Consider the following 27,144-nt stretch of genomic DNA (forward strand, 5'->3'; position numbering starts at 1 on the left):
CCGGGTTCGAACCCTGGGTTGGGAAGATCCCCTGGAGAAGGAAATGGCAATCCACTCCAGTGCTATTGCCTGGAAAATCCCATGGACAGAGGAGCCTGGTGGGCTGCAGTCCATGGGGTCACTACTAGTATATAGTAAGTAGAGAAAGAAATAAATGCACCAAAGATGTGAGCTACCTCCAGCTATGTCAGGCCAAAGTCTTGCTTGCCTGCTTCAAATCATGTTGAACTTTCTCTTTCCAAACTGTTATGTGAGTACTGATCCTAACCAGTATGGTAAAAGTATTGTAAAACTTTAGCTGAGCAGAAACATAGGAATGTTCCATTTTGAATATTTTTCCAGATAGTTACCAAATTAAGTGCAAAACATTTTCATTCTGTTTCAAATAGAGCTTATTCAAAAAGATATTATTAATTTCCTATGGATGATATAGTGAAAAGACCACAACAAGACGTCATTAGGGCCTCCCCCTGGGGCTCAGCATAAAGAATCTTCCTGCAGTACGGGAGCTGCAGGAAACATGGGTTTGATCCCTGAGTAGGGAAGGCCCCTGGAGGAGAGCATGGCAACCCACTCCAGTATCCTTGCCTGGAGAAGCCCATGGACACAGGAGTGTGGCAGGCTACCATCCATGGCATCACAAAGAGTCAGACACAACTGAAGTGACTCAGCACACATACACACACAAGGACCATTAAGACTAACCTTGTAAATAAACTATTTTATTTCTAAGGCAGAGTCTGTCACCTGTGAGTGGATACTAACTGCCTGCCTCGTTCACAGGATAAGGTAAGATACAGTAAAGGTGAAATGTTTTATAAATCTCAAAATGTTTCACACATTTAAGGTATCATTTAACCAGATTTTTGCTTACTCAGAGGAAGTTCTGTGAACTTAATTGTCTAGGTAAACAGTGAGGACCCCAAAGTCTAGAATGTATGTAGTTAATACTGTTTGCTCCTCTTCCTCATAGCCAGTTCAGTTCAGTCGCTCAGTCATGTCCGACTCTTTGCGACCCCATGAATCACAGCACTCCAGGCCTCCCTGTCCATCACCAACTCCCGGAGTTCACTCAAACTCACTTCCATCGTGTAGGTGATGCCATCCAGCCATCTCATTCTCTGTCGTCCCCTTCTCCTGCCCCCAGTCCCTCCCAGCATCAGAGTCTTTTCCAGTGAGTCAACTCTTTGCATGAGGTGGCCAAAGTATTGGAGTTTCAGCTTTAGCATTAGTCCTTCCAATGAACACCCAGGACTGATCTCCCCTAGAATGGACTGGTTGGATCTCCTTGCAGTCCAAGGGACTCTCAAGAGTCTTCTCCAACACCACAGTTCAAAAACATCAAGACTTCGGCGGTCAGCTTTCTTCATAGTCCAACTCTCACATCCATACATGACCACTCGAAAAACTATAGCCTTGACTAGATAGACCTTTGTTGACAAAGTAATGTCTCTGCTTTTTAATATGCTGCCTAGGTTTGTCATAACTTTACTTCCAAGGAGTAAGCGTCTTTTAATTTCATGGCTGCAATCAGCATCTGCAGTGATTTTGGAGCCCAAAAAAATAAAGTCTGACACTGTTTCCACTGTTTCTCCATCTATTTCCCATGAAGTGATGGGACCAGATGCCATGATCTTAGTTTTCTGAATGTTGAGCTTTAAGCCAATGTTTTCACTCTCCTCTTTCACTTTCATCAAGAGGCTTTTTAGTTCTTCTTCACTTTCTGCCATAAGGGTGGTGTCATCTGCTTATCTGAGGTTATTGATATTTCTCCTGGCAATCTTGACTCCAGCTTGTGCTTCTTCCAGCCAGCATTCTTCATGATGTACTCTGCATATAAGTAAAATAAGCAGGGTGACAATATACAGCCTTGACGTACTCCTTTTCCTATTTGGAACTAGTCTGTTGTTCCATGTCCAGTTCTAACTGTTGCTTCCTGACCTGCATACAGGTTTCTCAAGAGGCAGGTCAGGTGGTCTGGTATTCCCATCTCTTTCAGAATTTTCCACAGTTTATTGTGATTCACACAGTCAAAGGCTTTGGCATAGTCAATAAAGCAGAAATAGATGTTTTTCTGGAACTCTCTTGCCTTTTCCATGATCCAGCGGATGATGGTAATTTGATCTCTGGTTCCTCTGCCTTTTCTAAAACCAGCTTGAACATCTGGAAGTTCAGGGTTCACGTATTGCTGAAGCCTGGCTTGGAGAATTTTGAGCATGACTTTACTAGCGTGTGAGATGAGTGCAATTGTGCGGTAGTTTGAACATTCTTTGGCATAGCCTTTCTTTGGGATTGGAATGAAGACTGACCTTTTCCAGTCCTGTGGCCACTGCTGAGTTTTCCAAATTGGCTGGCATATTGAGTGCAGCACTTTCACAGCATCATCTTTCAGGATTTGAAATAGTTCAGCTGGAATTCCATCACCTCCACTAGCTTTGCTCATAGTGATGCTTCCTAAGGCCCACTTGACTTCACATTCTAAGATGTCTGGCTCTGGGTGAATGATCACGTCATCGTGATTATATTGGTCGTGAAGATCTTTTGTGTACAGTTCTTCAAACGCTGCAGTTTTCAATGGCCAGCTGCTTTTTTTTCCTTCTCTTCTCCCGCTATCTGTGTCAATTCTCATTGTTATCAGTGTTTTGCTTCTAAAAGCTCCTCTTTCCCCTTTTATTTTTGGCTCTGTAGGATCTTTGTTGCCAAGTGCGCTTTTCTCTAGTTGTGGTGAGTAGGGGCTACTCTTTGTTGCAATGCGTGTGCTTATTGTGTTGGCTTCTGTTGTTGCGGAGCATAGGCTCTCGGGCATGTGGGCTCCAGCAGTTGCGGGTCCAAGGCTCTAGAGCACATGGGCTTTGTTGCTACACAGCAAGTGGGATCTTTTTGGACCGGGGATCAAACCCATGTCTCTGGCACTGGCAAGCAAGTCTTCACCACTGAGCTACCAGGGAACCTCTTTCTTTTAATCTGCTACTAATAACATGCTGTGGGGTGGGGATGGGGATCTTTTTCTTGGGGTTCAAGCTGTATTTAGAAAAGGCACAGGAACCAGAGATCAAACTGCCAACATTTTATGGGTCATAGAAAAAGCAAGAGAATTCCAGAAAATATATCTACTTCTGTTTCATTGACTCTGCTAAAGCCTTAGAATGTGTGGATCACAACAAACTGTGGAAAATTCTTAAAGAGATGGGAATACCAGACTACCTTACCTGCTTCCTGAGAAACTTGTATGTAGGTCAAGAAGCAATAGTTAGAACCAGATGTGGAACAATAGACTGGTTCAAAATTGGGAAAGGAGTACATCAAGGCTGTATATTGTCACCCTGCTTATTCAACTTATACGCAGACTACATCATGCGAAATGTCAGGCTGGATGAAGCACAAGCTGTAATCAAGATTGCCGGGAGAAATATCAATAACCTCAGATATGCAGATGATACTACCTTTATGGCAGAAAGAGAAGAAGAACTAAAGAGCCTCTTGATGAAGGTGAAAAAGGAGAGTGAAAAAGCTGGCTTAAAACTCAATATTCAAAAGATGAAGATCATGGCATCTGTTCCCATCACTTCATAGCAAATAGATGGGGAAACAGTGGAAACAGTGACAGACTTTATTTTCTTGGGCTCCAAAATCACTGCAGATGGTGACTGCAACCATGAAATTAAAAGACACTTGCTCCTTGGAAGAAAAGTTATGACCAACCTAGACAGCACGTTAAAAAGCAGAGACATTACTTTGCCAACAAACGTTTGTATAGTCAAAGCTATGGTTTTCCAGTAGTCATGTATGGATGTGAGAATTGGACCATAAAGAAAGCTTAGCACCAAAGAATTTATACTTTTGGACTGTGGTGTTGGAGAAGACTCTTGAGAGTCCCTTGGACTGCAAGGAGATCAAACAAGTCAGTCTTAAAGGAAATTAATCCTGAATATTCACTTGAAGGACTGATGTTGAAGCTGAAACTCCAATACTCTGGCCACCTGATGCAAAAAGCCAACTCATTAGAAAAGACCCTGATGCTGGGAAAGATTGAGGGCAGGAGGAGAAAGGGATGACAGAGGATGAGATGGTTGGATGGCATCACTGGCTCAGTGGACATGAGTTTGAGCAAACTCCGGGAGATGGTGAAAGACAGGGAAGCCTGGTGTGCTGCAGTCCATGGGGTCGCAAAGAGTCAGACAGGACTGAGAGACAGAACAACAACAACAATATGCTGTGGGTTCAGAGAAGATGACTAGAAATGGGTATAGATTTAGAGGAAACAAAAAGTGAATGAAAGTTGCTCAGTTGTGTCCCGCTCTTTGCGATCCCATGGACTATACAGTCCATGGAATTCTCCAGGCCAGAATACTGGAGTGGGTAGCCTTTCCCTTCTCCAGGGATTTTCCCAACCCAGGGATCAAACCCAGGCCTCTCACGTTGCAGGCAGATTCTTTACCAGCTAAGCCACAAGAGAAGTCCAAGAAAATACAAAAGACTTTCACTATAATGAAACAAATTAACATTATTGCATGTGACTGTTACGTTGCTACCATTTTCCCCTTATCTCCTGGTTATTGGATGTGTTTTGAATTTCTTTTTTCAGCAAATATCTATTGAGGACATTCAATAGTGCCAGACACTAAAGCATAACTCCTATGCCTCATGGAGTTTACAACCTAATTAGGGAGGCCATTAATAAAATCACAGACTACAATGAAGAGTGCTTGTCCTGATAAGGAAGGTATGTAATCTTATAGGACTAGGAACAGAGGAGTCACAAGTAGTTTAAGGAGTCACAATGGCTTCCCAGACCCAATGGTTTCAGACGCCTTTCCAGCTGAGACCTCAAGGAGGGTTAGGAATTAACCAGGCAGGGAAGAGGGATGCATGGGAAGAGTTCCAGGTAGAGAGACAAAAAGTGGGAGAGCACAGGAAGAGGGAGAAGAGAGGAGAGAGAAGCCAGCCATGATGTGTTTTGGAGGAGCTGGGAGGATTCCAACACAGACCAGAGTATAAGGTAAAGCTGGAGAGGTAAACAGGGAAGGAATGGGTAGAATTCTGGCTTCAGAAGGTATTAACTGTATTTGCATCTTTTTGTATTTTCCTATTATATATTTCTTTTATAAAAGGACTTTTACTTTTTCCTGTGATTTTGACAGTGCCACCTACTATTGGCACCCAAGTGTGTGATTAATGAATTAATAGAGCACACAGGAATAGAATGCTGCCGCATTCATTATGAGGTTGGAGTCATTACCTCCTAACCTTGTGAGGTAATTGTCAGAAAAGCATAGGCTTGGGAATCACACAAGTCCTCAGCCTGCCATTTATTAGTTCTCTAATTTGGGAACAGGTTATCTAACCTCTTCAAGACTCAGTCTTTTTCATTGGTAAAAAGAATATAGTGACATTTAGTTCATAGAGGTATCAGGATGAAGTGAGATATTTATATAACATCTAGCAGAGTGCACCCAACAAATGCCCTCTCCTGTTCTCTCCTCTCCCTTTCCTTAACTCCCATTCCCTTCTTTTCCACCTGCCCCTGTGCCTTGCTCCATAAACATTACCTCTCCTTTGCATTTTCTAGGCCTCCCTCTCCACTGCTTCTTCCTCTCAACCTACAAATGTCCTCAAACTCCAGGCCAAAAATTGAGTCCCTCTCTCAATCCAGCTTCTCATCCCATTAAGTTACCTTTCCATTTCTCTGCATCCCTTTACCACCACAGTCATTGAAGGCGTTGTTAGCATTTCCAATCCAAATTCAGTCAAGGACCCTCAGCTCTGAAACCTGGACTGAGAGAGGTGGGAGTAAGAAAGGAGCCAAGACCCAGCCACTGTCTCCAAGGAGAGAATCAATGGTTTTGGAGTCACTGGTATGCTGATCGTCTCCACTTCTAAACTTCAACATTTCACAACCAGACATCTTTCCCATTCTTTTTCTGCCAGAACTTTTACTTTTCTTAAAAAGTCCTTTTTAAAATATATAATATATATATATATATATATAAAATCTAATTGGAAAATAAGAGGAGTGAAAATACAAGAAGATGCAAATACAGTTAATACCTTCTGAATTCAGATCTCAAGTCCTCTCATCGGTTCTCATTGTGTGCTTAAGAAAATTATACTGGTGATCACTTCCTTTTAAGTGTCCCCTTTCCTCAGCTAAAACTTTGCTGAAGCCCCTAACTCAGTCCCACTGGGCTGATGATTTCCTTCCCCTGATCAAAAACCTTTAATGTCTCCCTACTGTCTACGGCAAAAGTCTGAAGTCTTGAGCAGCTCCCTTAAACCCTTCTGTGATCTGGTCTTTTTCCTTCTTCACTTCTTTTTCAAACAACCTATGTTCCAGTCATCAGAATAAATCACCATTTCCTGAATGTGCCTTGAATCTCTTTGATTGCTCTGTGGCTTATGGGTATCTCCATTATCTGGGAAGAATTTCTTCCACACTCGGCCTGCTAGGTAGTTAAATCCATCCTTCTAAGTCTACCTCTTCAGTACTCCTATTAGAAAAAAAAAAAAAAAAAATCTAAATTTCTCTTTACTCTCACAGTTCCTTAATTCCTTAAATTTCTATTAAAGTTAATGACATCATTTGGCTTATATTACAGTTATATGTGCTTACATTTATCTCCCTGACTAGGCTGTAAGATTCCTTTTCTTTTTTTTCCTTCAGGCTGTAAGGTTCTTGATGGTAAATAAATTTGCCTCATTTACGGACTGTGACTTGCCTTCATTTTTTGTATCCTGTTAGCAGCTATGACAGAGAAGGCAATGGCAAGCCACTCCAGTACTCTTGCCTGGAAAATCCCATGGATGGAGGAGCCTGGTAGGCTGCAGTCCGTGGGGTCGCTAAGAGTTGGACACGACTGAGCGACTTCACTTTCACTTTCCACTTTCATGCATTGGAGGAGGAAATGGCAACTCACTCCAATGTTCTTGCCTGGAGAGTCCCAGGGACGGGGGAGCCTGTTGGGCTTCCGTCTATGGGGTCACACAGAGTTGGACACGACTGAAGTGACTTAGCAGCAGCAGCAGCAGCAGCGATAACGCATAGTCAATAAGCTCGTTGCCTCTATTGGTACAGTTATGTGCTGACACCTGCTGGTTATGTCTAGTTCTGCAGCCTGACCCAGCATCTTCCTCTCAAGAATTTGGGGTGAAGAGAAGTGTTAGTCGCTCAGTCGCGTCCGACTCTCTGTTACCCCATGGACTGTAGCCTGCCAGACTCCTGTGCCCGTGGGATTCTCTAGGCAAGAGTACTGGAGTGGATTGCCATTCCCTTCTGCAGGGGATCTCCTCGACCCAGGGATGGGAAACCAGGTCTCCTGCATTGTAAGCAGATTCTTTACCGTCTGAGCCACCAGGGAAGTTTAAGTATTAGGGGTGGGGACACACCTACCCCTGGAAAATTAAATGGCAACCCGCTCCAGGATTCTTGCCTGGGAAATCCCACGGACAGAGGAGCCTGATGAGCTGCGAGTGGTCGGACATGACTGGGAGATTGAGCGTGTATGCACACCCTTACCCTGCCAGGTACTGGAAACCTGCGCTGCTGGTAATGTTGCCCCACAGTACCCGCCATCCTTGGTGACTCTAGGGGCACACTCAGACCTGCTGGCCTCTAACTTGCTTCTGGGGTCTCCAGTCTAAGTTCAGTACAATCTTCAGAACTTTCTGCACCGACCCCCACGCCAGCAATTTGGACATCACATTTCCCCCAGTACCACAGAAATATAAGGAGAGCAAGATCTCAAGGAACTGGGCAGCAATTTGGGAACAGGGGGTGTGCAATTCCTCCTCCTCACCTTAAGGAATCAAGACTGTTTCCTACAGAATGCTATTCCTTTTGACCTTTGTCTTATTTATAGAAGGCTGTTGGGGCCATGGACTTTCTTGGTGACAGTGTGATGAACCGGAGGTTGAGCACAGAGTAGGTAGGCGGGGCTTGGGGGTGGGGCCAGGCCAAAGGGCCTCTCACTTAGGAGCTTCTCCATTCTGTCAGCTCTCCCGGAACATCCAAGGCGGGACTGGCACCCAGGGCGCAGCAGGTGAGGGACTGGGCAATGACAGAGGGTAGGCTTCAGGGGAGATGGTGGCAGAAGAGTCCCGGCTCTGTCAATCTGAGCTTTCCATATTGTGGCTCTCATTTGGTAGAATTCTTAAGAGTCTCAGGGGGGAGGTCCAGCTCAGTTTTTCCTGGAGTAAAGCAGCCGCAGAAAGAAAGACATGGTTTTGGATGGGTGGGCGCAGGGCTGAGGGATGGCGGTGGATAAGGGCATATGAGAGACCACTGAGAGAAGCAAGGAGATCTTAGGAGACATGGATATGGAGGTAAGGGCCAGTGAAAGAGTATGGCCAGAGGACCACAGGGCAGCACTCAGTCAAGTGGAAACGGGAGAGAGAGACACAGAGGGAGGGAGAGGACAGTGGCCCAAAGGCGAGACGGCCACGCAGGCAGTGGGGAGCGGGGTAACAGGAAGGCCGAGGAGGAGGGCAGGCTCACATGGAGCAATCTCCTCTTCCGGCTGCAGAGTGTGGTCCAGAAAGCCCCAGCAAAGCTGGGGGCACAGCAAGGTTCTAGGTTTCCACCGGACTGATTCGGCTGGGGTAGAACCCACTACCCCAGTGACACCTCCCCTGCTTCTTCAGACTCCCGTTTTGGTTGGGGGACAGGGTGAGGCTGCTCCTCACTGCGGTCAGAGCCACATCCTGCAGAGGAACAGGGGAGGGGGAAGTAAGAAGCAAAACAAGCAGAACCACCATAGGCAAGCCCATGGGGAGAGCCCTCCGGGACCAGGCACTCATGTGCCGCCAGCAGGTCCTCGGTGCGGCCTCGGCAGAGGACCTGAGACCTCGGGGCAGTCTTGAGGTGCTTGTTTCTCACGCTTCCTCAGTTGCGCTTCAACCTCATTGAGAGCATCCCACGGGAGGAGGCTTCTTCAGATTGTGTGGGTCAAGGCCCATTTTCATCATTTGCCAGTGACTTTAGCCAAATTGCTTAATTGTTCTTAGTTTCATTTTCCTCATTGCAAATTGGGGATACCTACCTTACAAAGGGTTGGAAGACTGAGATAATTTACATGAAGCACTTGCCATATAGTAGGTTCTCAATAAATATGAATAATTATTATTTTTTATCAGGACCCCAGGGACCCCTCTATTTCTCTATATCTCTAAAGGCAGTGCAGCACACTAGCTGACGTGGGCTTTTGGAGTCAGAAAAACAATTGTGTTTGACCTTGGGTAAACTATTTAATGTCAGCTTAAGTTTGCTCAGCTGTGAAACAAAGATACTAACGGCTACACTTCACAGTGCAGGTGTCCTGTGGGTACAGATGTGCAGTACCCAATCAGTGTCCAAAAAGGGCAGCCGTGAGAGCTATCTGCCAGGTAAGCTTTATCTTCTCCACTTCCCTTCAGGTCTTAGCTGTGGTGGGCTAACTTGGGCTATGCCCTCATCCCTCCAGCTAAAGCTCCTACTGCTCTGCTGGCCTGTTTTAGAGATCATGATGTCCTACCGTCCTAAAGGGAAAAATGGGAGCAAAGTGTAGAGGACTGAGGGGGCCCAGGAGGAAAGAGATGACAGAGATGATGATGAGACAGAAACCAAAGAGACAGAAAGGGGAAAAGCTATTTCTCTCTTGCTCAGGAAGCCTGTGGCCTCTCTTCTAGTGACTGATCACATAACCCCCCACCCCACCCCCGCACCCCGACTCTTCCCTAGGAACCATGGAGTCCTTCAGTTCAAAAAGTCTGGCGCTACAGGCAGAGAAGAAGCTACTGAGTAAGATGGCAGGGCGGTCTGTGGCTCATCTCTTCGTAGATGAGACGAGCAGCGAGGTGCTAGATGAGCTCTACCGTGTGTCCAAAGAATACACACGCAGCAGGGCCCAGGCCCAGCGGGTTATCAAGGACCTGATCAAGGTGGCGGTCAAGGTGGCTGTGCTGCACCGCAGTGGCTGCTTCAACCCCAGCGAGCTGGCCCTGGCAACCCGCTTTCGCCAGAAGCTGCGGCAGGGCGCCATGACAGCACTCAGCTTCGGGGAGGTGGACTTCACCTTCGAGGCCGCCGTGCTGGCCAGCCTGCTGACCGAGTGCCGGGACGTGCTGCTGGAGCTGGTGGAGCGCCACCTCACGCCCAAGTCCCATGGCCGCATCCGCCACGTGTTCGATCACTTCTCTGACGCCGGCCTCCTCACGGCCCTCTACGGGCCTGATTACACCCAGCACCTGGGCAAGATCTGTGACGGGCTCAGGAAGATGCTGGACGAGGGCAAGCTCTGAGAGTCCTAGCCCCAGCGCGCTCCTTCTTGGCAGAATGGCTGACTGAGAAAACTACACATACCAGGCTTCTAACCCTGCGCCTCTGCACTAATGCTTTTCAATCCTCAGGCTTCAGTCTTTCCCAAGAGTGCGTGTGACTCTGAGACTACCCCACCCCCAAACTCCTGGTGGAGAAGAAGCAATGCTGAGGGTTGAGGCCTCTCTTCCCACTCCAGCCCCAAGACCGGAAACAAAGCTGCCTGAAAAAGACGAAGTGAAACTTGGATCTCTTTTTCCCCCCCCCCCGCAAAGGGCCTTTCAAACAGGGAAGCCCCCTCACCTCAAACCAGGGTAAGAGAGCACATCCCAGCTAACTCTTCTGGGGACACTAAAGACAGCTGGGGGGAAGGGGACCCTGAGAGACATTCTAGACCTTCAGATCTCAGCAGAGTCTGGAGGGACCCCAGAGGCTCTGCTCCAGAGGGCAGGAAGAAGGGGCTAGGGCAGGGAGAGTCTCACAGAGGAAATAAAACTATTAAAACATGCACAGGGCTCAATGTTTAATCTCTCCAGCTTCTTAGATCTTATGACCATCACAGAGGGAAGAGGTATATAAACACCACTCATCTCTCCTCTCACCATTTCCATACAGGAGACTGAGGCATATTGCCAGTATCACTGGGGTTTCTTTGCCTACTTCTCTTTAAGAAACTCAAAAAAACTGTACCACATCAGTGCTACAAATTGCAAATAAATATGTAGTGAGGAGCAAGGCATAGATCAATAGGCTCTGGTAGGGAGAGGGTATGACAAAGAGGCTCCCATGGCAAAAAGATTCCCACAACTGTCTTCCTCTTCAAGCTCCAAGTCAATTCTTCTTCCATCCCTTAGTCTCACATAGGCTGAAGAGAGGAGCGGATCAGAGGGGTGAACTGGTGGCACGGAGGGTTCCGGACTCTACATTGCTGTTTTTTTTTCTCAGAGCAAGAGTTGTGAAAAAGTTACAGTGACCTGATTAGTCAAGACTAAGCCCAAATTCTTTCATTTGAGATTGGGGGCAAGGCCCGGCACAGTCTGCCACTCCCTGAGGCAGGGCTAGATCACTGATGGCCCATTCTCAATAACATGGTTGGCTAAGACGGTGGCGAAGGTGGACTAGAAATCACTGGCTCACTGTTCCTGGGTTCCCCTCATCCCAGGGCTACAGAAATCCCATTTTTCAGCTAAGAGTGGGAAACAGTAAGATACAGCAAATAAATATTACTTCAATATAGCACCAAATAAATTAGGTAACAGAGCTGGAGATGGGGAGGAAGTTAGGGGCTAGGGGAGTCCCTGCCTCCCTTGGCTCTAAGGCCAAGGAATCATGGAAGAGACAGGAAAGGCAGCAGGGATGTAAAAAGACCTTTTGAGTCTAAAGACCAACTCTAGACTCAGCCCAAGAACACAGAAGGGGTCTATTTCTCATCCCCTACCCTTGCCAGTAGAACTGCTCCAGGCCAAGGAACTCTTGACGGACAAGGAGGCTGGGGCCATGGCAGGAGTACGGGGAGGCAGGCTGGGAAGCCGTGTTCTCGAGCCTCACCTCGGGCTCTTCTCTCCCTCAAGATGTCCCTTCAGCATCTGGCTTCTCTCAATCAGTTCTGGGGACCTCAGAGTTTGAAGATTTCATCCTCCTGGTCCCGAAGTGTCCGGGTCCGAGAGGTCTGGGTCAGTGGCACGGGACCTAGGACTGCTCGTTGCTGCATCCGAGGAGAACTCAGGTGAAGACTTGAATCTTCCCCAGGTATCCTGCAGGCGAGGAAAAGGGGGAAAGAGCAATAGATCAAGGGAGGAGACTGAGATGGGCTGAGTGAAGAAGTAAACGGGAAGCTGTCTTCCTTTAATATACATGAGCTGGTTGCTTTACGATGGAGTCCAACACCCTCTGGATAAATCCTAACCCTAACGTTCCTTCAGATCATCAGAGCAGTAAGAACAGCCAACTGCTTCCCTCCACTGGGAACACAGAATCATTTTCCAGTGCCTCCACCCATTCCAACAGCCATGGGCTCTGTGAATTGTCTTGGGGCCACCTGAGGGAAAGGCTTCACCTTGCTTCTGCTGACACTGGGCTTACTTTGTGTCTGATCAGGTAAGGTTGGGGGAACAGAGAAATTTATGGAGGGACTTAAAAGGACCCATTCAAAACTCACCCACTTTCCCCCCTTTTCAGCTTCTGGGCAGCAGCCTTCTTTGACAGGCTGATCTGTGAATCGAGCTTCTTAAGGAAATCGGAGGCAGAAAGGTCGTGCATGGGGGGCTCCTGGCCAGGTGTGGGAAGAACTTCACCATTGGCATGTCTTAAACCTCTTTCTCGTTTCTTCCTCTCGGCTGAGTGTGGTCGAACTTCATCCTTACTTGCCTGTACCGCTTCTTCTCTATCCTTTTCTTCCTCAGAATCCAAACCATTGAACAGGTCTCTGGGCTCTGTCAGGATGGGGATGTAGAGGGTTTTCTTCAGGAAGATGGAGTCATTAGTATAAAGGCGGTTTGCACGCTTAATCTGTTCCATCTTTAAAAAAAAGTCACCACAATTAATGACAGTAATGATGATCCACATTATATTTGTGCAGCACCTCATGCCTTTTAAAGTGACTGTTCAGAGTCTTAGCTGGCCCCATAACAACCAAAATTACAGAGGGCTGATATTATCCCTATTTTATTGATCAGTAGTTTTTCATACTTTTTGGTTTTAGGGCCCCTTTACATTTTAAAAAAATATTGAGGGAAAAAGCTTTTACTCATGTTCATCACATCTATCAATATTTAAGGTATTATAAATTAAAACTTAAAAAATTTAAAACACTGTTATATGTTAACATAAATATTTTAATGAAAAATATTTTCTAAAACAAAAATAGCGAACATATAGCAAGAACAGAGACACTGTTTTACATTTCTGTAAATCACTTTCATGTCCAACTTAATTGAACACAACAGGCTTCTCATATCTGCCTCTACAAGCATCTGCTACAGTATCACAGGTCACATGGCTTCTGAAAAACACATAAAGTCTTGCTATCACTACTATTAAAATAGTTTTGACCTTGTGAATCCCTAAAGAGTCTTAGGGACCCCTAGATTTTGAAACTACTGTAAAGATGAAGGAACTCATTTTGAAACTAACTAGATTCTAATGACCTTTCTAGCTCTTGGCTCAAAGGCAGTGGAGCAATGTCCCCATATTTGATACTTTGAAAACTACCATAAAGATGAAGGAACTGAGGCTCAGAGAGGTTAAGTTACTTGCCTAGCAAGCTATTGATAGAGCTAGAATTCTGGGCCTTTTTACTCCTCCCAGGAATGCTTTTCTCATTTATTTATTTTGGCCATGTTGCAAGACATGTGGGCTCTTAGTTCCTCGAGAGGGCAAGGCTGGAACCCATGCCCCCTGTAGAGGTTAAGGCCCCCTTAACCACTGGGCCTCCAGGGAAGTCCCCAGGAATGCTTTTCTTATAATATTAATAGTTTCACTGATCAAATTATTTATTTAGTGCCTATTTATTCATCACCAAACACAGTGGCTGGCATCACCATCTATATCTACCTGCCTCCCAAGGTAGAAATAGCACTGTCATCCTTAACTCATACTTTTCTTTCACCATCTATACCCAAGAGGTCAACAAAAATTCTGCAAAAATCTCATCTCTGGTCTCAGCTTCACATTGCCATTGACTTAGAACAGAGTCAATATGTCTCATTTGGGTATTGTTAAGTTTTTTAACTGGTCTTCCTCCCTCCATTTCAACTCATCTTCTACCCTGCTGACATATATCTTTTTACAAAAAATTTAACCTGATCAATCTACTACCGTGCTTATGAACTTTCTATGGCTCCCCACTGGGTCAGAGATAAAATCCAAATTACCATTCAAGGGCATTCTCAATTTCGCCTTCATAGGAAGTCCAGCCCACGGCCCTTCTTCTGCCACTTACACCTTTTGCCATCCTGAACTTTTTATTTTTTTTCCAACATTTCATGATCTTTCACACTTTTGTGACTTCATCTGCCTGGAACGCTTCTCCACTACTCCCTTCTTAGCCTGGAAAACTTCTCATCAACTATCATTCCCTTTGTGTTATCTTCTTCAGGGCTCCCAATGCATACTGTAAATATTGCCACAGTAATACCTATCTTATTATATTATACTGTAGGCATATTTGTCCTGTGCAAACTGTGAGTCATTTAAGGGCAAGACTGGTGACTTGCTGTATCCCTAAGATTCTCCTCAACATCGCACAAACTTGGCACACAGCAGAGGCTCATTAATGCTTTATGAGTAAAGAAACTAGATAATAAAATATAGAAACCACAGACACAGTGTATCAGTATTTTATTACCCGAGGCCAGGCAGCCAGTTTTACTAAAAATTCATCCCATAAAGGCACCAGTTTGGGAGATCATAATTCTTATAACTGTCCAATATCAAAGCCGTTTCCACTCCAGGCCAAGACTACTAAAATAAACTTGACTAATAAAATCTTATGCTATAATGACTTTAAAAATAAAAACGGATTGATCTGAACAGTAAAAACAGTTAAAAGCGGCTTGCAGTTTTATACTTTTACTTTGCCAAGCACTTTGATGCTATGCATTTTATTTTGCCTAGATAATATCCTAGGTCCCTTCTAGTTCCAAGGTGACATGAATTAATTTGTGAATTTTCTGTTGCTTTTATTACTTTGCAGAAGTACCAGATATGGGGACATTATTCCTCTGCCTTTGAGCCAAGAGCTAGAAGGTCATTAGAATCTAGTTAGTTTAATAAAGCAGTTCAAAGTGAGGATTTTATTTTTTTGGCTGTGCAACACAGCATGTGGGCTCTCAGTTCTGAACCAGGGATTGAACCCACGCCTCCTCAGTGGAAGCACAGAGTCAACCACTGGACCACCAGGGAAGTCCCATGAGGATTTTAGAACAAGACAACTTGGTCTGAATCCTAGCTCTAACAATTAGACTATTTGTATATAGTCTATAGCAAGTTATCTCTCAAAGCTTCAGTCTCCTTATCATTAAAAATTTATTTTTATTGAAGTATAACTGACTTACAGTATGATATTAGTTTCAGATGTACAACATAGTGACATTTCTTATCTTTAAATGGAAATGGTCACATCTACCTCATCAAGTTGCATGGAGATAATATGAGATAATAGAGCCTGGCATATACTAAGTGTTCCTTAAATGACAGGTAGGTAATAAATTAGGTAATTTATTTGCCTAAATTTTTTTTTATTCTCATTGTACATATGGTGAGGAAACTGAGGCCCCAGACAGTGAAGTGATTGACTATCCAATCACTCAGCTAGTAAGCAGCAGAATGAAACCAGAACCTAGAACTTTTCTTTACTAGACTTTACTAGACTTTTCTGTACTCAGAAAGACACAGGGCAGTAAGAAAACCTCAAGCAGTAATTGTTGATTCACGAGCAGCGGTTTCCTTCATTGCACAGCATCTGAGCCTCTGCTGGGATGAAAGGACTGCTCGGTACTTTCAAATCCATTTCCTTTATGTAGGCCATCCCTCTACTTAAATGTTCACTTTACTATACTCCCAATCTCCAGTGTGGAAATTGTAGCCAGACTTTCATTCATTCAAAAAACATCTATTAAGCTTCTATGTGCTGGGGATTATGTCAGGCTCTAGAGATATAAAATTGAAAAGAAACAGTTCTGTCCCTTAGAGTGCAGGCTATTGGAAAGACAAAGATGTAAAGGATGTAGACCACTGGATTACAGAGGTTTATAGAGAGGAGCATAGAGAAAGGAATGTCCAAGTCTTTGAAGGCACATTGTGATGGTTCCCTTAAAGTCTGCACTAATGTCCTCTTCCAAATAAAACCAATCTTCTTTCCTGACTTCCCACTCTTTGGGAACACCTCTACAAATTCACCACGTTCTGTCACCTATGATCATTATTTGTGTGCCTGCTCACTTCTTCAGTTCAGTTCAGTCGCTCAGTCGTGTCCGACTCTTTGCAACCCCATGTATCACAGCACGCCAGGCCCCCCTGTCCATCACCAACTCCCGGAGTTTATCCAAACTCATGTCCATCGAGTTGGTGATGCCATCCAGCCATCTCATCCTCTGTGGTCCTTCTCCTCCTGCCCCCAATCCCTCCCAGCATCAGAGTCTTTTCCAATGAGTCAACTCTTCGCATGAGGTGGCCAAAATATTGGAGTTTCAGCTTCAGCATCAGTCCTTCCAGTGAACACTCAGGACTGATCTCCTTTAGGATGGACTGGTTGGATCTTCTTGCAGTCCAAGGGACTATCAAGAGTCTTCTCCAACACCACAGTTCAAAAACATCAATTCTTCAGCACTCAGCTTTCTTCACAGTCCAATTCTCACATCCATACATGACCACTGGAAAAACCACAGCCTTGACTAGACAGACCTGTGTTGGCAAAGTAATGTCTCTGCTTTTTAATATGCTGTCTAGATTGGTCATAACTTTCCTTCCAAGGAGTAAGCGCCTTTTAATTTCATGGCTGCAATTACCATCTGCAGTGATTTTGGAGCCCCCCCAAAATAAAGTCTGACACTGTTTCCACTGTTTCTCCATCTATTTCCCATGAAGTGATGGGACCAGATGCCATGATCTTAGTTTTCTGAATGTTGAGCTTTAAGCCAATGTTTTCACTCTCCTCTTTCACTTTCATCAAGAGGCTTTTTAGTTCCTCTTCATTCACTTCTTACTAAACTGTAAATTACATGAGAGCAGCAACTACACATTTTATTTATGTTTCTGTCTCCCAAGATGGTTACCACAATGCTTTGAACATACCAAGCAGAAAGATGTTGCCTAAATTCAACAAGATATAGGGGAAGACCCTTATCAACTTTAAAGCAATGTATTTTTACTCCTACTAAATATACCCTATGCATGAGCTGAAATGCTTGGCATAGAGAGTACCTGTTTTGTACCACAGAGACCACCTTCTTGAAAAGAAGAGGACAGAGCATTGAGGAGGAGAAAAGAACAAGAGGAGTCAGCACTTAAGGAACCTCAGACTAAAAACTAGCTCTGCATTGTTTGCTGTGAATGTTGAGTCATTCTCAATTAAAATATTTCTATGTAGTTAACAGTACAGGCTTTGGAATCAGACAGACCTGTTTGAATTTTCACGTCAACACTTATTAGTTATTTGACCTTGGTCAAACTGGTTAACCAATCTTAAGTCTCAGTTTCTTCATCTGTAAAAAGGGCACAATAATTATAAGCTTGATAGTAACTGATCTAATAAATAAATGCTGCTCCCCTCCGTTGGGATAATGGGACAGGATTTGTCCCCACAGACAGTGCAACACTGAGATGGGAAAACAAAAAGATAAAGGTGGACCAAACCTTTCTCACAATCTATCACAATTAGTTAATATAAACACAATTAAGAAAATTTCAGGGGACGTTGCCTAGAGGGCCATACATTCTCATGAGAAATAAACCTCTTCTAATTGGGTGTCTGCGTCCCAATCCTGAAAGACTCACCGTTACCCCGTATTTGAGTGCTAGTCCAGCCAGGGTGTCTCCGGGCGCCAACTGATGCTCCAGGCGTCTTTCCCTCACCGGGGAGCAGGCAGACTGCACCAAGCTTCCATAAGAACGAGCCCGGCTCCCTTGAAGCAGTCCTGACCCCCCGAGGGGGGCCTGTCTAGAGGGAGAGGCCATTTCCTCACCCTGCGGACAACTGAGGTTACAACTAGGGAAGGACCGGCCAAGTGACCGATAGTGACAGGCTTGCGGTCCGAGAATGGGTATCTTAGAGGATTCCTCTCCGTGTCAGTCTTCTCTCTCCTGTCTCCCCGCCTCCTCCGGCGATGCGACCTGTCAGCCCTAGCTTCTCCTCCCTCCAAGTCCCCTTCCCACAAATCTGCACTCTGACTATTCAGTCCCTACCTGAGTCTTTCCTTAGCACCCCTCCGACTTTCGACTCCCCACAACAACTCGCGACGTTGACCCCTAACCTTTGAACTCTAGCAGCCTCCTTAACACGCAGCTCAATTTGCCCCTACGTCTGGCAGCCCGACCTCCTGGCTCCCCAATACCCCGACTCCGCCCAGTCCCGGGGTTGGCCCTCTAGGGTCAGGAACCGATCAGGCCCACCCTCTGTGGGCTGTGGCTGCAGGCGAAGGGCGTGACAATAGCGAGAGTCTGTAGCACTCTTTCCCCTTCAGAGATCCTCAAAGGTATTCTCCAAACCAAATCAGTCACACCCTCAAAGTCGGGCTCCACATCTAGGTTCTTGTCGTTCCAAACGCCTCGAATCTGCCAAGACGAAAGGGCCTGGATCCAGCCTGGGGCAAGCCCTTTGAAAAAAGACTTCATTTCCCAAAAGGCCCCGCGCCGGCGAGGTCGCAGGGCACCATAGGAAATGCAGTCCCCCTCGGCCGGCTAGACGCTGGCTTCCGGGATCGCGCAGTGCATTCGTGGAAGCACATCCCCGGAAGTCAGGGGGCCAGCCGGAAAGAGACCGGAAGGAACGGAGACGTCCCACTCCCGGTACGGTGGCCTGAAAGGAGTGGCGAAGGCGGCTGGAAAGAGTTTATGATTTCTGGGGCTCACAGTCGTGATGTCTTTCAAGAGGGAAGGAGACGATTGGAGTCAACTCAATGTGCTCAAAGTAGGCGGGGAGGAGTGCGTCCGAAGCAGCTTCACCTACCCTCTGAAGGCTGTAAAGGAGCTGTTTTGTTGCTCTGGCAACAACTGGGGGGCGGGGTGGAGGGAACCAAAAGACTAGAGGTGGTGGTGACCCCTTCTTCGCCGCGGATGTGTGTTCTCCCATGGTCTTTGTTCCCTTTGAGTCCTCGTCTCTATCATTTCCCTTTTATCCCTCCTTTATGTCCAGCTGATCCCGTCCGGACTTCTTCCCCTGTCCCCTGCAGAAACGAAGAGTCGGGGACCTGCTTGCCAGTTACATCCCAGAGGATGAGGCGCTGATGCTACGGGATGGACGGTGAGAGCGAGGAGTGGATCACGTTTAAGGGTTTTGAAGTTAGAGACTTAAGAACTTCTGTTATTAAGGAGGAGAGCGGGAGTATCTAGGATTCTTTGTCTGGGAGTGAGTGACAGGGATGTGGGTGATGGAGACTGGGAGACTTGGGAGTTGGGCTTTGGAAATGAATGCTTGGACGGGGTGGGACCTATGACCAAGACTCCACTCCCCAGGGACCAATTATCTTTCCTACTCCCCAGCTTTGCTTGTGCCATCTGTCCCCACCGACCTGTCCTGGACACTCTGGCCATGCTGACTGCCCACCGTGCGGGCAAAAAACATCTGTCCAGTAAGTTTGGGAAAAGACAGACGATAGAGAACAAACCCTTAAAATCTCTTCAAACCATCCTTGGTGCTCTGCTTTTAATCTTCCCCTTTCTCCTCAGGCCTGCAACTTTTCTATGGCAAGAAGCCGCCAGGAAAGGGCACAGAGCAGAATCTAAGACAGCATAATGAACTCAGGAGAGAAGAGACCACAGCAGAGGTAATCAGAGAGGGGAAGTTGTGTTCCAGGCAGGACTGTGCTGCACACCTTAGGCTTGAAGGACTTTGGCTTGTTTCTGGCTCTGAAGGTTCTGACTCTGTCTCCTATCTCCATGCCAGGCTCCTCTCTTAACCCAGACTCGACTTATCACTCAGAGTGCTCTGCACAGAGCTCCTCACTATAACAGTTGCTGCCGCCGGAGGTCCAGGTCAGTGGGATGGGAAAGCTAGAGGTAGGGAGGGACAAGAGATAGATAGCTCTAAAGTGATTATTTTCCTAATTGTAATCTCAGAAATACTAAGTGTTCTGGGGGTGTTAACTTGTGTTTCAGGAAAAAGATTTTTGTAAATAAAAAGTTTGGGAAGTGCTGCTTTGTAATCCTATTTGATTAAAAATTAGTGTATTTTAAGGGTTCTACAAAATCTTAAGATAAAAAAAAAACCTTAAAAGATTAATTTAGACTTCCCAAAGTTTACTGGATTCCAAAATTCTTTTTATGCAGAACACTTACTAATATCTTGAGGAACACAGAATTGGGAAGCACTTCTGTAAGGAGTTGGGAGTCACAGGAGATTAGGCCCTTTCCTTTACTGCTTTTACAGACTTTGATTCTTCTCTGTCCAGACCAGAAGCCCCTCGTCCCTCTGTCTCTCATCCCCCTTTGCCACCCCCAGAGGTTGAACCCCAAGGTGGGAAGATCAGTAGAGAACCTGAGCCTGAGGCTGGTTCACAAACCAAGGAATCAGCCACTGTCTCATCCCCGGCACCTATGAGCCCCACAAGAAGACGGGCCCTGGATCATTACCTCACCCTTCGAAGGTGAGTATGCAGAATTTTCCCTCAGTTTTTCCCTTTTCTCTCTGACCCTCCTTGTTTCAAAGCTTCTCAAGTGTTTTTACTTATCCCCATGGGGCTTCCCAGGTGGTGCAGTGGTAATGCAGGAGAGGCAGGTTCGATTTCTGGGTCAGGAAGATTCCCTGGAGGAGGGCATGGCAACCCGTTCCAGTATTCTTACCTGGAGAATCCTGGCAGGCTACACTGCATAGGGTCACAGAGTCGGTTCCTACTGAAGCAACTTAGCACACATGCATGCATGCACAAAGACTCCTTACATATGTAACTTTTTTCCAAATAGTTCAGGAAATTAACTACAGTTAGAAAGAACTATTGGGGCTTCCCAGGAGGCTCAGCAGTAAAGAATCCTCCTGTAGTGCACAGGAGGCAGGTTCGACCCCTGAGTTGGGAAGATTCCCCTGGAGAAGGAAATGGCAACCCATTCGAGTATTCTTGCCTGGGAAATCCCATGGACATAGGAGCCTGGCAGGCTACAGTCCATGGGGTCGCAGAGTCGGATGTGACAGAGCACTCGCACAGTCTTTTATTAATTTAATAAACTTCCTTTCCTGACCAGTTCTATTTTCTGATGTTTCCAGCTCTGGATGGATCCCAGATGGACGAGGTCGATGGGTAAAAGATGAAAATGTTGAGTTTGACTCTGATGAGGAGGAACCCCCTGATCTCCCCTTGGACTGACATCCTTTTTCCCCATTCATTTCACAAATAAACTACAGCAGGCGCTGGGAGCCCAGCTTTCCCTGAGTCTGGTTCCTTGTTTCAGGATTTCAGATCTGTTCATTCTCAGCCCAGCCAATTCTTCTCTGCAAGGTACACAGCTCCCCACACTTCTAACCCCTCCCCCACCTTCTCCCACAGTCATGCCAAGCGTCAGCTGCATGCAGCCTGGTGCCCTATTAATAAGTCTGTCAGAAGGAGGTTTTTGCCCTTCATGTTTTCTGCTTTCTTCTCCACCTCCACTCAAAGTCCTTGTCTCCTTCCAATAACATGAGGGTTGTGGGTAGGCACTGGTCGGCGGGGAAGGGTTGGACATGTCTGGAAACAGAGCCAGGGCTAGCCATCCTGTGAAAGTAGAAGAGACTAAAGGCATTGGCAGGGTTATGGGGAACACCAAGGGAGGGAGCTCCCCCCACCTCCTCCTGGTAACTTGAACCTCCCTGCCTGCTGATCCCCAGAGTATAAATAATCCCCTGATGAATTGGCAGTAACCCTTGGGGGTTAGCGCCAAGATTTCCACTCCAAAGCCCAAGGAAGGAGGCAGGCAGAGTGGACAGTAGGGCCTTTATTTACAGGAAAGGGGGGACAGATGAGGATTTAAGCTTTCAGGGCTCCGAGCCCTAGTTGGTAAAGGGAAAGGTAGTGTTATCTCTTCTTTTGCTGGCGACCTGTAAAGGAAGAAGAGTAAACATAAGTCGTTATCCCATCTCTTGCCTCCTGCACAGGTGTTCTTCTTCTTTCTAGTTCGTTGGCCAGTCTCATAAAGAGGTAATATCTTAGGTCACCAAACATGCTCCTCCCCGCCATGTTAAAGTAAGAAACAACAGGGCAAATAAAAACACATGGCCCCAAATGGCTATGACTAACTTCCTTTTTGCCTCTCTATTAGTATACTCGGGCAGAGTTTTTCTGTCTACTTTCAGGTCACCTATGGTATTTGAACTTCTGTGAATGTCACGTTGGCAGCACCCTAGGCTGCTAGTCACTAAGTTAGCTATCAGGGGCATCCACCGGCTTCTGCACTACTTGCCTTCTCCCCCACGCACCATGTCTGCAGCTACTCACGCAGTTCATTGTTCCGGGTCATGGCCTGGGCGGCCCGAGCGCGTGGCCCCTGCTGTGTAAAGTGGTAGCCAAAGCGGACAATGGAGGGACACTGTTCGAGCACGGTGGCCATCTCCATCTCCACCGCGTCACCAGGCCACTGGCGCTGGGGGAGGGCGAGATGGAAGCTGTCAGCACCACCCGTCTGGATTGTTCACCATCTCAGACCACCAACCCTTTGGGAGGTTAAAGAGGCTCGCTCTCCAGAATGAGTGACGAGAGGTGCTGCCTTGGCTCCCCTCATAAGAGGGAGAGTTCAAACAAGATCAGATGAGGTCCTGTCTGTCCCCAGGGAAGAGGATCAGTGAGTATTCAGTTCAGTTCAGTCGCTCAGTTGTGACCGACTCTTTGTGACCCCATGAATCACAGCACGCCAGGCCTCCCTGTCCATCACCAACTCCCGGAGTTCACTCAAACTCATGTCCATCGAGTTGGAGTATTAGCTGACTGCAAAGACTAGGGGAAGGGAAGGCTGACCTGGTTGTCTACTCGGAGCTCAGTGAGTGTGGCGTTCTCCCGAACTGCCTTCAGCACAGCCATAAGCCCTGTGCTACTAATGAAGTTGGATTCGATGTTCAGGCTCTGGAGGCTACGATTCTCACGCAACATGTCAGCCACCGCCTGGGTAGTAGGGACTTGGATTAGGTTTAGGGTACAGTTTCACAGATGACTGAGGAGAGAAAGAACAGGAGCAAGAGCGAGACATAGCTCTTTGAGAAGAGGCCTTGAGCTGTGTGTGGGGCTCCAGGGAGGCAGAGGGAGGGTAGGTAGTCGGGAAAGCAGTGGGTGACGTGTGCAGTGGAGTTGGGGGTGGTTGAGAGGGTTTGGCGCTTTAGGAAGACAATCAGGATTTCACAGCTGCGAGTCAAAGGACTGAGGGGAGGAGTCTCCAGCAGGTCTCCCCTAAGAGAGTCGATGGGAATAGCACCCCCAGCACAATCCTTTCTGACAGCCCTGCCAGGGATGCATGTCAAGGTGCAGGGAGAGGGTGAGGGATGCCAACTAACTAGCCTTACATTGGCAATGGGGTCACCACTCCTCGTGGCCACCAGGCTGAAGCTCCGGACATGGGTGTTGGTCTTCATGGCCTCACACAGCTCAGTTAGCATGGGGATTGGGATGTCCTATCAAAGGGGAATAGGAGAGGGTGGGCCAGGGGACTCATGACATCAGAGTTAGGCTGGTGTTACTGCTTAGGGGATGGGGTCAGATATCACACCTGGATATTATTGAGGTTCACCTCCTCTACCTCCTTGTCATTGCTTCGAACACTCTTCAGTATCTCCTCGATGTTGGTGGGATTTGGGGGCTCATCTGGCACTGGCTTGTACTTGTCAGGCTGCACCACACCTGGTGGGTGAGGGGAGGAAGGAAACCCCAACGTGTCCCCACAGTCTCCTCCCCACTCATTCTCTTATCACTTACGCATTATGTCCTGTCCCTAACTGCCTCGTGTCACCCTTTGCTACCTCTGCTCGGACTTTGGGACACCTGCCAGGAGCCCTGGGCGCCGTGCTCCCACACACACTCACTGCTGATGCCTTCGGTGTTGCAGATTTCTCCGCTGCAGATCGCATCATAGTACTGCTTGTTGCTCATCAGTGTGTACATGCCCAGAATTGCTGGAGAAAGTAGGCAGAGGAGGGCACAGGGAATGAGAAAAACGCGCTTGTTCCAGCCTCCCCCCACCCCATTCTGAATCTAGTGCATTTTTGAGGCCTGGCCTCTTCCAAAGAGGTTTCCACTTTTGGTCCCAAGGGTCCCTTCCATTAAGCTGTGTAAGGCAGTGGTTTTCAAAACATTGAGACCGGGCTAAGGGAAGGTCCCTAAGGAGCCACTACAGGGTGAGGGGGTCTGTCAGGCCCTCCTGTTTTCAGCCAAAATAGTTTTGCTTTATAATCCCTGTAAAATCGCCCTTGAGATGTTAACTTATTACATTTAAAAATGAGTGAATACATATATAGACAAAAATTAAAAACCACTACCTGAGGCTTCTCTAAACATCCACACCCACTGGTCCCATGCCATGTTCACGACCCCTTGCCCCAGATCCTCCCAACTCAACTGCCCACAGCTGCCCACCTGCAATGTCACACATCTCAGCATCTGTGGCGTTGGCCAGCGCCTCCTCCAGCTCAGGCTCCAGAGTGACCTGCTCCTCCACTGGAATTTCTCTCTTGGGCTGGATGTAGGGTTTCCCTGATGGGGAGATGAGGATGGTTCAAGTCGAGGTCATTTCTCCTAAGATCCTGGCCTCCAGCTTCCTTTCCTTCTCCAGGAGGTAGAATGCTGGGTCACTAGGAGCCATTGTAAAACCTGAGTCCTCTATAAGCTCAGGACTCCTGGGTCCCCTTGATCACTTCTAAGAGCTAGAGTGCAAGTTGGCATGCAGGTGTAGGCAGCTGATTTCCTGGCAGTTAGGAGTGGGCAAGTGAGAAGAAAGCTGGAATGGGGACATGTGAGGGACCACCATTAGGTTCTAGGAGGCATGGATGTTAGAGATCCCATACCCTTCTTCTCGCCTGTGAAGGGCACCAAGTCATCACGCTCTTTGACCTCTAGTGCCTGCTGTTCCAGGTACTGCAAGAGGGCCTCTCGGTCCAGCGGCCCCGTTGGGCTCTTCTTTGTCTGGTCACGTTGTCTTAGTCCAGCTGGCAGGAGCATGTTCTTAGGGATGAGTTTTGGAGAGCAAGTCAGGACCCCCCCTCTGGCCTGGGGCACCTCCAGGTCTCCCTAAAGCATCTCCAGACACCGTTCCCCTGACCTTCTTGGGACTCTAAGCCCTGTAGATCACCCTGGTCTCAGTCCCCCAAGGCCCCACACCCTTCCTGCTGCCTAGGGATTGCCCGATCCCCTGTGCTGGAGCCCCTACCTCGGGGTCCATCTCCTGTAGCTCGCAGTCCAGCTGTTCTAGCTCCTCAGGGCTCAAGGTCTTTAGGATCTCATCTTCATCTATGTCTCTGTATTTTTCCAGTTCCTTTTGATAGGATGACATGATGGCCCCCACCCCCTCCCCACTGTGTGGCACTCACGGAGCCTAGGTTATAGGGAGAAAGTGGTCGGACAATGGCAAGATGTACACGGACACAGCAGGGAAACAGACAAGCCAGTGGGGCAGAACAATAAATAAGCTGGTTGCCTTGGAGGACTGAGATCTAGCTGGGCATGGGAAAATGGGGGAAGGTTGGGTTGTTTAGTTAGAACTGGAGCCTCCTTCCCACTTCCACAGCTTCCAGCCACTCTGGATGGGGATCTCAGGTATGCAAGGTGAATCCCTCTCCCCATTGTATCAGAAACCCTGGCAGTACCCCTCCCCTTAACCCCGCCTGTCGATGCCTCTTGCCCTAGCATAGCTGCCAGGAGCCCTGCCATCACAGCTGGCCCCAAGCCCAATTCCTATTGCAAGGAAGGGGGGCAGGCAGAGAGCTTCAGGGAAATTCCGCCTCTCTTCCCCCAATCCAGTTTTTCCTAAATTGGCTTAAGAAACCAAGGAGGATTTCGGGGGGAAAAGACAGTGCTCTTACTCCACCCTCATTTCCTTTTATTGTGGGGGATCAAGATCTCATTATGTTTTCTAAAATTCTAAATCCTGAGGGAAAGCGAGAGCTCAGAGGACCTGGGAGACATCCAGGTTGGGGGAAGGGTGGTACAGCCTTAGGAGAAGGTACTGAGTTCACACAATTTGTCCCTGGCTTTGGACTGGAAGGTGACACCAGTCTAATGGGTGGGAAATGCCTTCTAAATGGGATAAAGTTTCTCTAAAAACAGTGAGAGGATTAAACTTGCATGATCTTTTAAGCCACACATACACACTGTGCTGAATATGAAAGATTCAGAAAATGTGTGAGATACTTACATTGACAATGTAAATTACAGTTAAGGGAGAGGACAGACAGCGACAGAAACACTAAGTGACAGAGACACAGACACACTCCACATCATTCCCAGTAGAAGCCACTCTTCTCCTCCCATCTCCCACCAGGCTCTGATCCACAAGCCCCCTGCCTTCCCCACCTACCAGTCCTGATGGCCACCTCCCTTCTCACCTCCCCTGCTGTTGGTTGGTCTGTCTGTTCTGCTGGAGCACCGTCCGGGCAGCAGGAGGAGCCGGTGCCGGGGGAGAGGGTGGGGGAACAGTGAGCTCAGCATTTTATTATTTTAGCTCTGGCCAGGTGGGGGGTAGTGGGAGATCACATATACACAGCCCCCATACCCTGCCCAGCCCTGAGAGCCTCTAGTGGCCGCTAACAGCCATGGCACCTCCTCTCCTTTCTACAAGTCTGAGTCCCAGAAACCGGAGTTCTACGAATCACAGTTCCTATTAATGCTTACTGGATTGGATTAAAAGTCTGTTTGGGTTTTTCCATGATATCGTACAGAAAACCTGAACAAAGTTTTTGGCCAACCCAATATTTAGTGCCTGCTATATTCAAAGCAGGGACTACAAGGAGATATAACGGTGAGTATAAGGATTTTGTTTTGGTGTCTAATTTTAAGGTGTCTATAAACTGTTAGAGGAATTAATATTTTACAATTTAAAAAGGGCAACTCTGAAAGTTCCCTGATGGTCCAGTGGTTAGGACTAGGCACTTCCACTGCTGAAGGCCCAGGGTTGATCCTTGGTTGGGGAACTAAGATCCCACAAGCCATATGGTGTGGTCAAAAAAAGAAAAAAAAAAAAACAACCCTTAAAAAATA

At 47.1% G+C, this 27,144-nt stretch overlaps 4 protein-coding genes across 10 annotated transcripts; 2 read left to right on the top strand and 2 right to left on the bottom strand.

Moving 5' to 3' along the window:
- The first annotated feature begins 7,953 nt into the window (after window positions 1–7,953).
- TIPE2 (TNF alpha induced protein 8 like 2) lies at window positions 7,954–10,796 on the top strand. Of its 3 annotated transcripts, none has more exons than XM_055402140.2 (3): window positions 7,954–8,036; window positions 9,307–9,378; window positions 9,713–10,796. In XM_055402140.2, exons 2-3 carry the CDS (start codon window positions 9,324–9,326, stop codon window positions 10,270–10,272), a joined length of 615 nt encoding a protein of 204 aa, XP_055258115.1. In that variant the 5' UTR covers window positions 7,954–8,036; window positions 9,307–9,323; the 3' UTR covers window positions 10,273–10,796. The 3 variants fall into 3 exon arrangements, with proteins under 3 accessions (XP_055258115.1, XP_055258114.1, XP_055258116.1); XM_055402139.2 differs by having other exon boundaries at window positions 7,956–8,036; window positions 9,302–9,378; XM_055402141.2 differs by lacking the exon at window positions 9,307–9,378 and having other exon boundaries at window positions 7,967–8,036.
- Window positions 10,550–18,657, bottom strand: LYSMD1 (LysM domain containing 1). The gene is made up of 3 exons (XM_055402138.2): window positions 17,783–18,657; window positions 12,447–12,805; window positions 10,550–12,042 (listed from the first exon to the last, which is right to left on the bottom strand). The coding sequence occupies exons 1-3, from the start codon at window positions 17,960–17,962 to the stop codon at window positions 11,904–11,906; spliced, it is 678 nt and encodes a 225-aa protein (XP_055258113.1). The 5' UTR covers window positions 17,963–18,657; the 3' UTR covers window positions 10,550–11,903.
- Window positions 18,658–18,710: 53 nt separating this feature from the next.
- Window positions 18,711–21,369, top strand: SCNM1 (sodium channel modifier 1). 4 transcript variants are annotated; one of them, XM_055402136.2, is made up of 7 exons: window positions 18,711–18,793; window positions 19,177–19,247; window positions 19,487–19,575; window positions 19,673–19,770; window positions 19,890–19,978; window positions 20,395–20,589; window positions 21,204–21,369. In XM_055402136.2, the coding sequence occupies exons 2-7, from the start codon at window positions 19,231–19,233 to the stop codon at window positions 21,301–21,303; spliced, it is 588 nt and encodes a 195-aa protein (XP_055258111.1). In that variant the 5' UTR covers window positions 18,711–18,793; window positions 19,177–19,230; the 3' UTR covers window positions 21,304–21,369. The 4 variants fall into 4 exon arrangements, with proteins under 4 accessions (XP_055258111.1, XP_055258112.1, XP_055258110.1 ...); XM_055402137.2 differs by having other exon boundaries at window positions 18,749–18,793; window positions 19,140–19,247; XM_055402135.2 differs by having other exon boundaries at window positions 18,775–18,914; window positions 19,140–19,247.
- Window positions 21,370–21,889: 520 nt separating this feature from the next.
- Window positions 21,890–26,594, bottom strand: TMOD4 (tropomodulin 4). 2 transcript variants are annotated; one of them, XM_055402132.2, is made up of 10 exons: window positions 26,493–26,594; window positions 25,319–25,483; window positions 24,957–25,113; window positions 24,529–24,645; window positions 23,979–24,068; window positions 23,666–23,796; window positions 23,463–23,570; window positions 22,924–23,067; window positions 22,408–22,552; window positions 21,890–22,010 (listed from the first exon to the last, which is right to left on the bottom strand). In XM_055402132.2, the coding sequence occupies exons 2-10, from the start codon at window positions 25,439–25,441 to the stop codon at window positions 21,988–21,990; spliced, it is 1,038 nt and encodes a 345-aa protein (XP_055258107.1). In that variant the 5' UTR covers window positions 25,442–25,483; window positions 26,493–26,594; the 3' UTR covers window positions 21,890–21,987. The 2 variants fall into 2 exon arrangements, with proteins under 2 accessions (XP_055258107.1, XP_055258106.1); XM_055402131.2 differs by having other exon boundaries at window positions 26,465–26,537.
- Between the last annotated feature and the right edge of the window lie 550 nt (window positions 26,595–27,144).

The sequence above is a fragment of the Moschus berezovskii genome, chromosome 4, assembly GCF_049115385.1.
Source record: "Moschus berezovskii isolate FMDL1 chromosome 4, NW_MosBer_1.0, whole genome shotgun sequence".
Classification (NCBI taxonomy): domain Eukaryota; kingdom Metazoa; phylum Chordata; class Mammalia; order Artiodactyla; family Moschidae; genus Moschus; species Moschus berezovskii.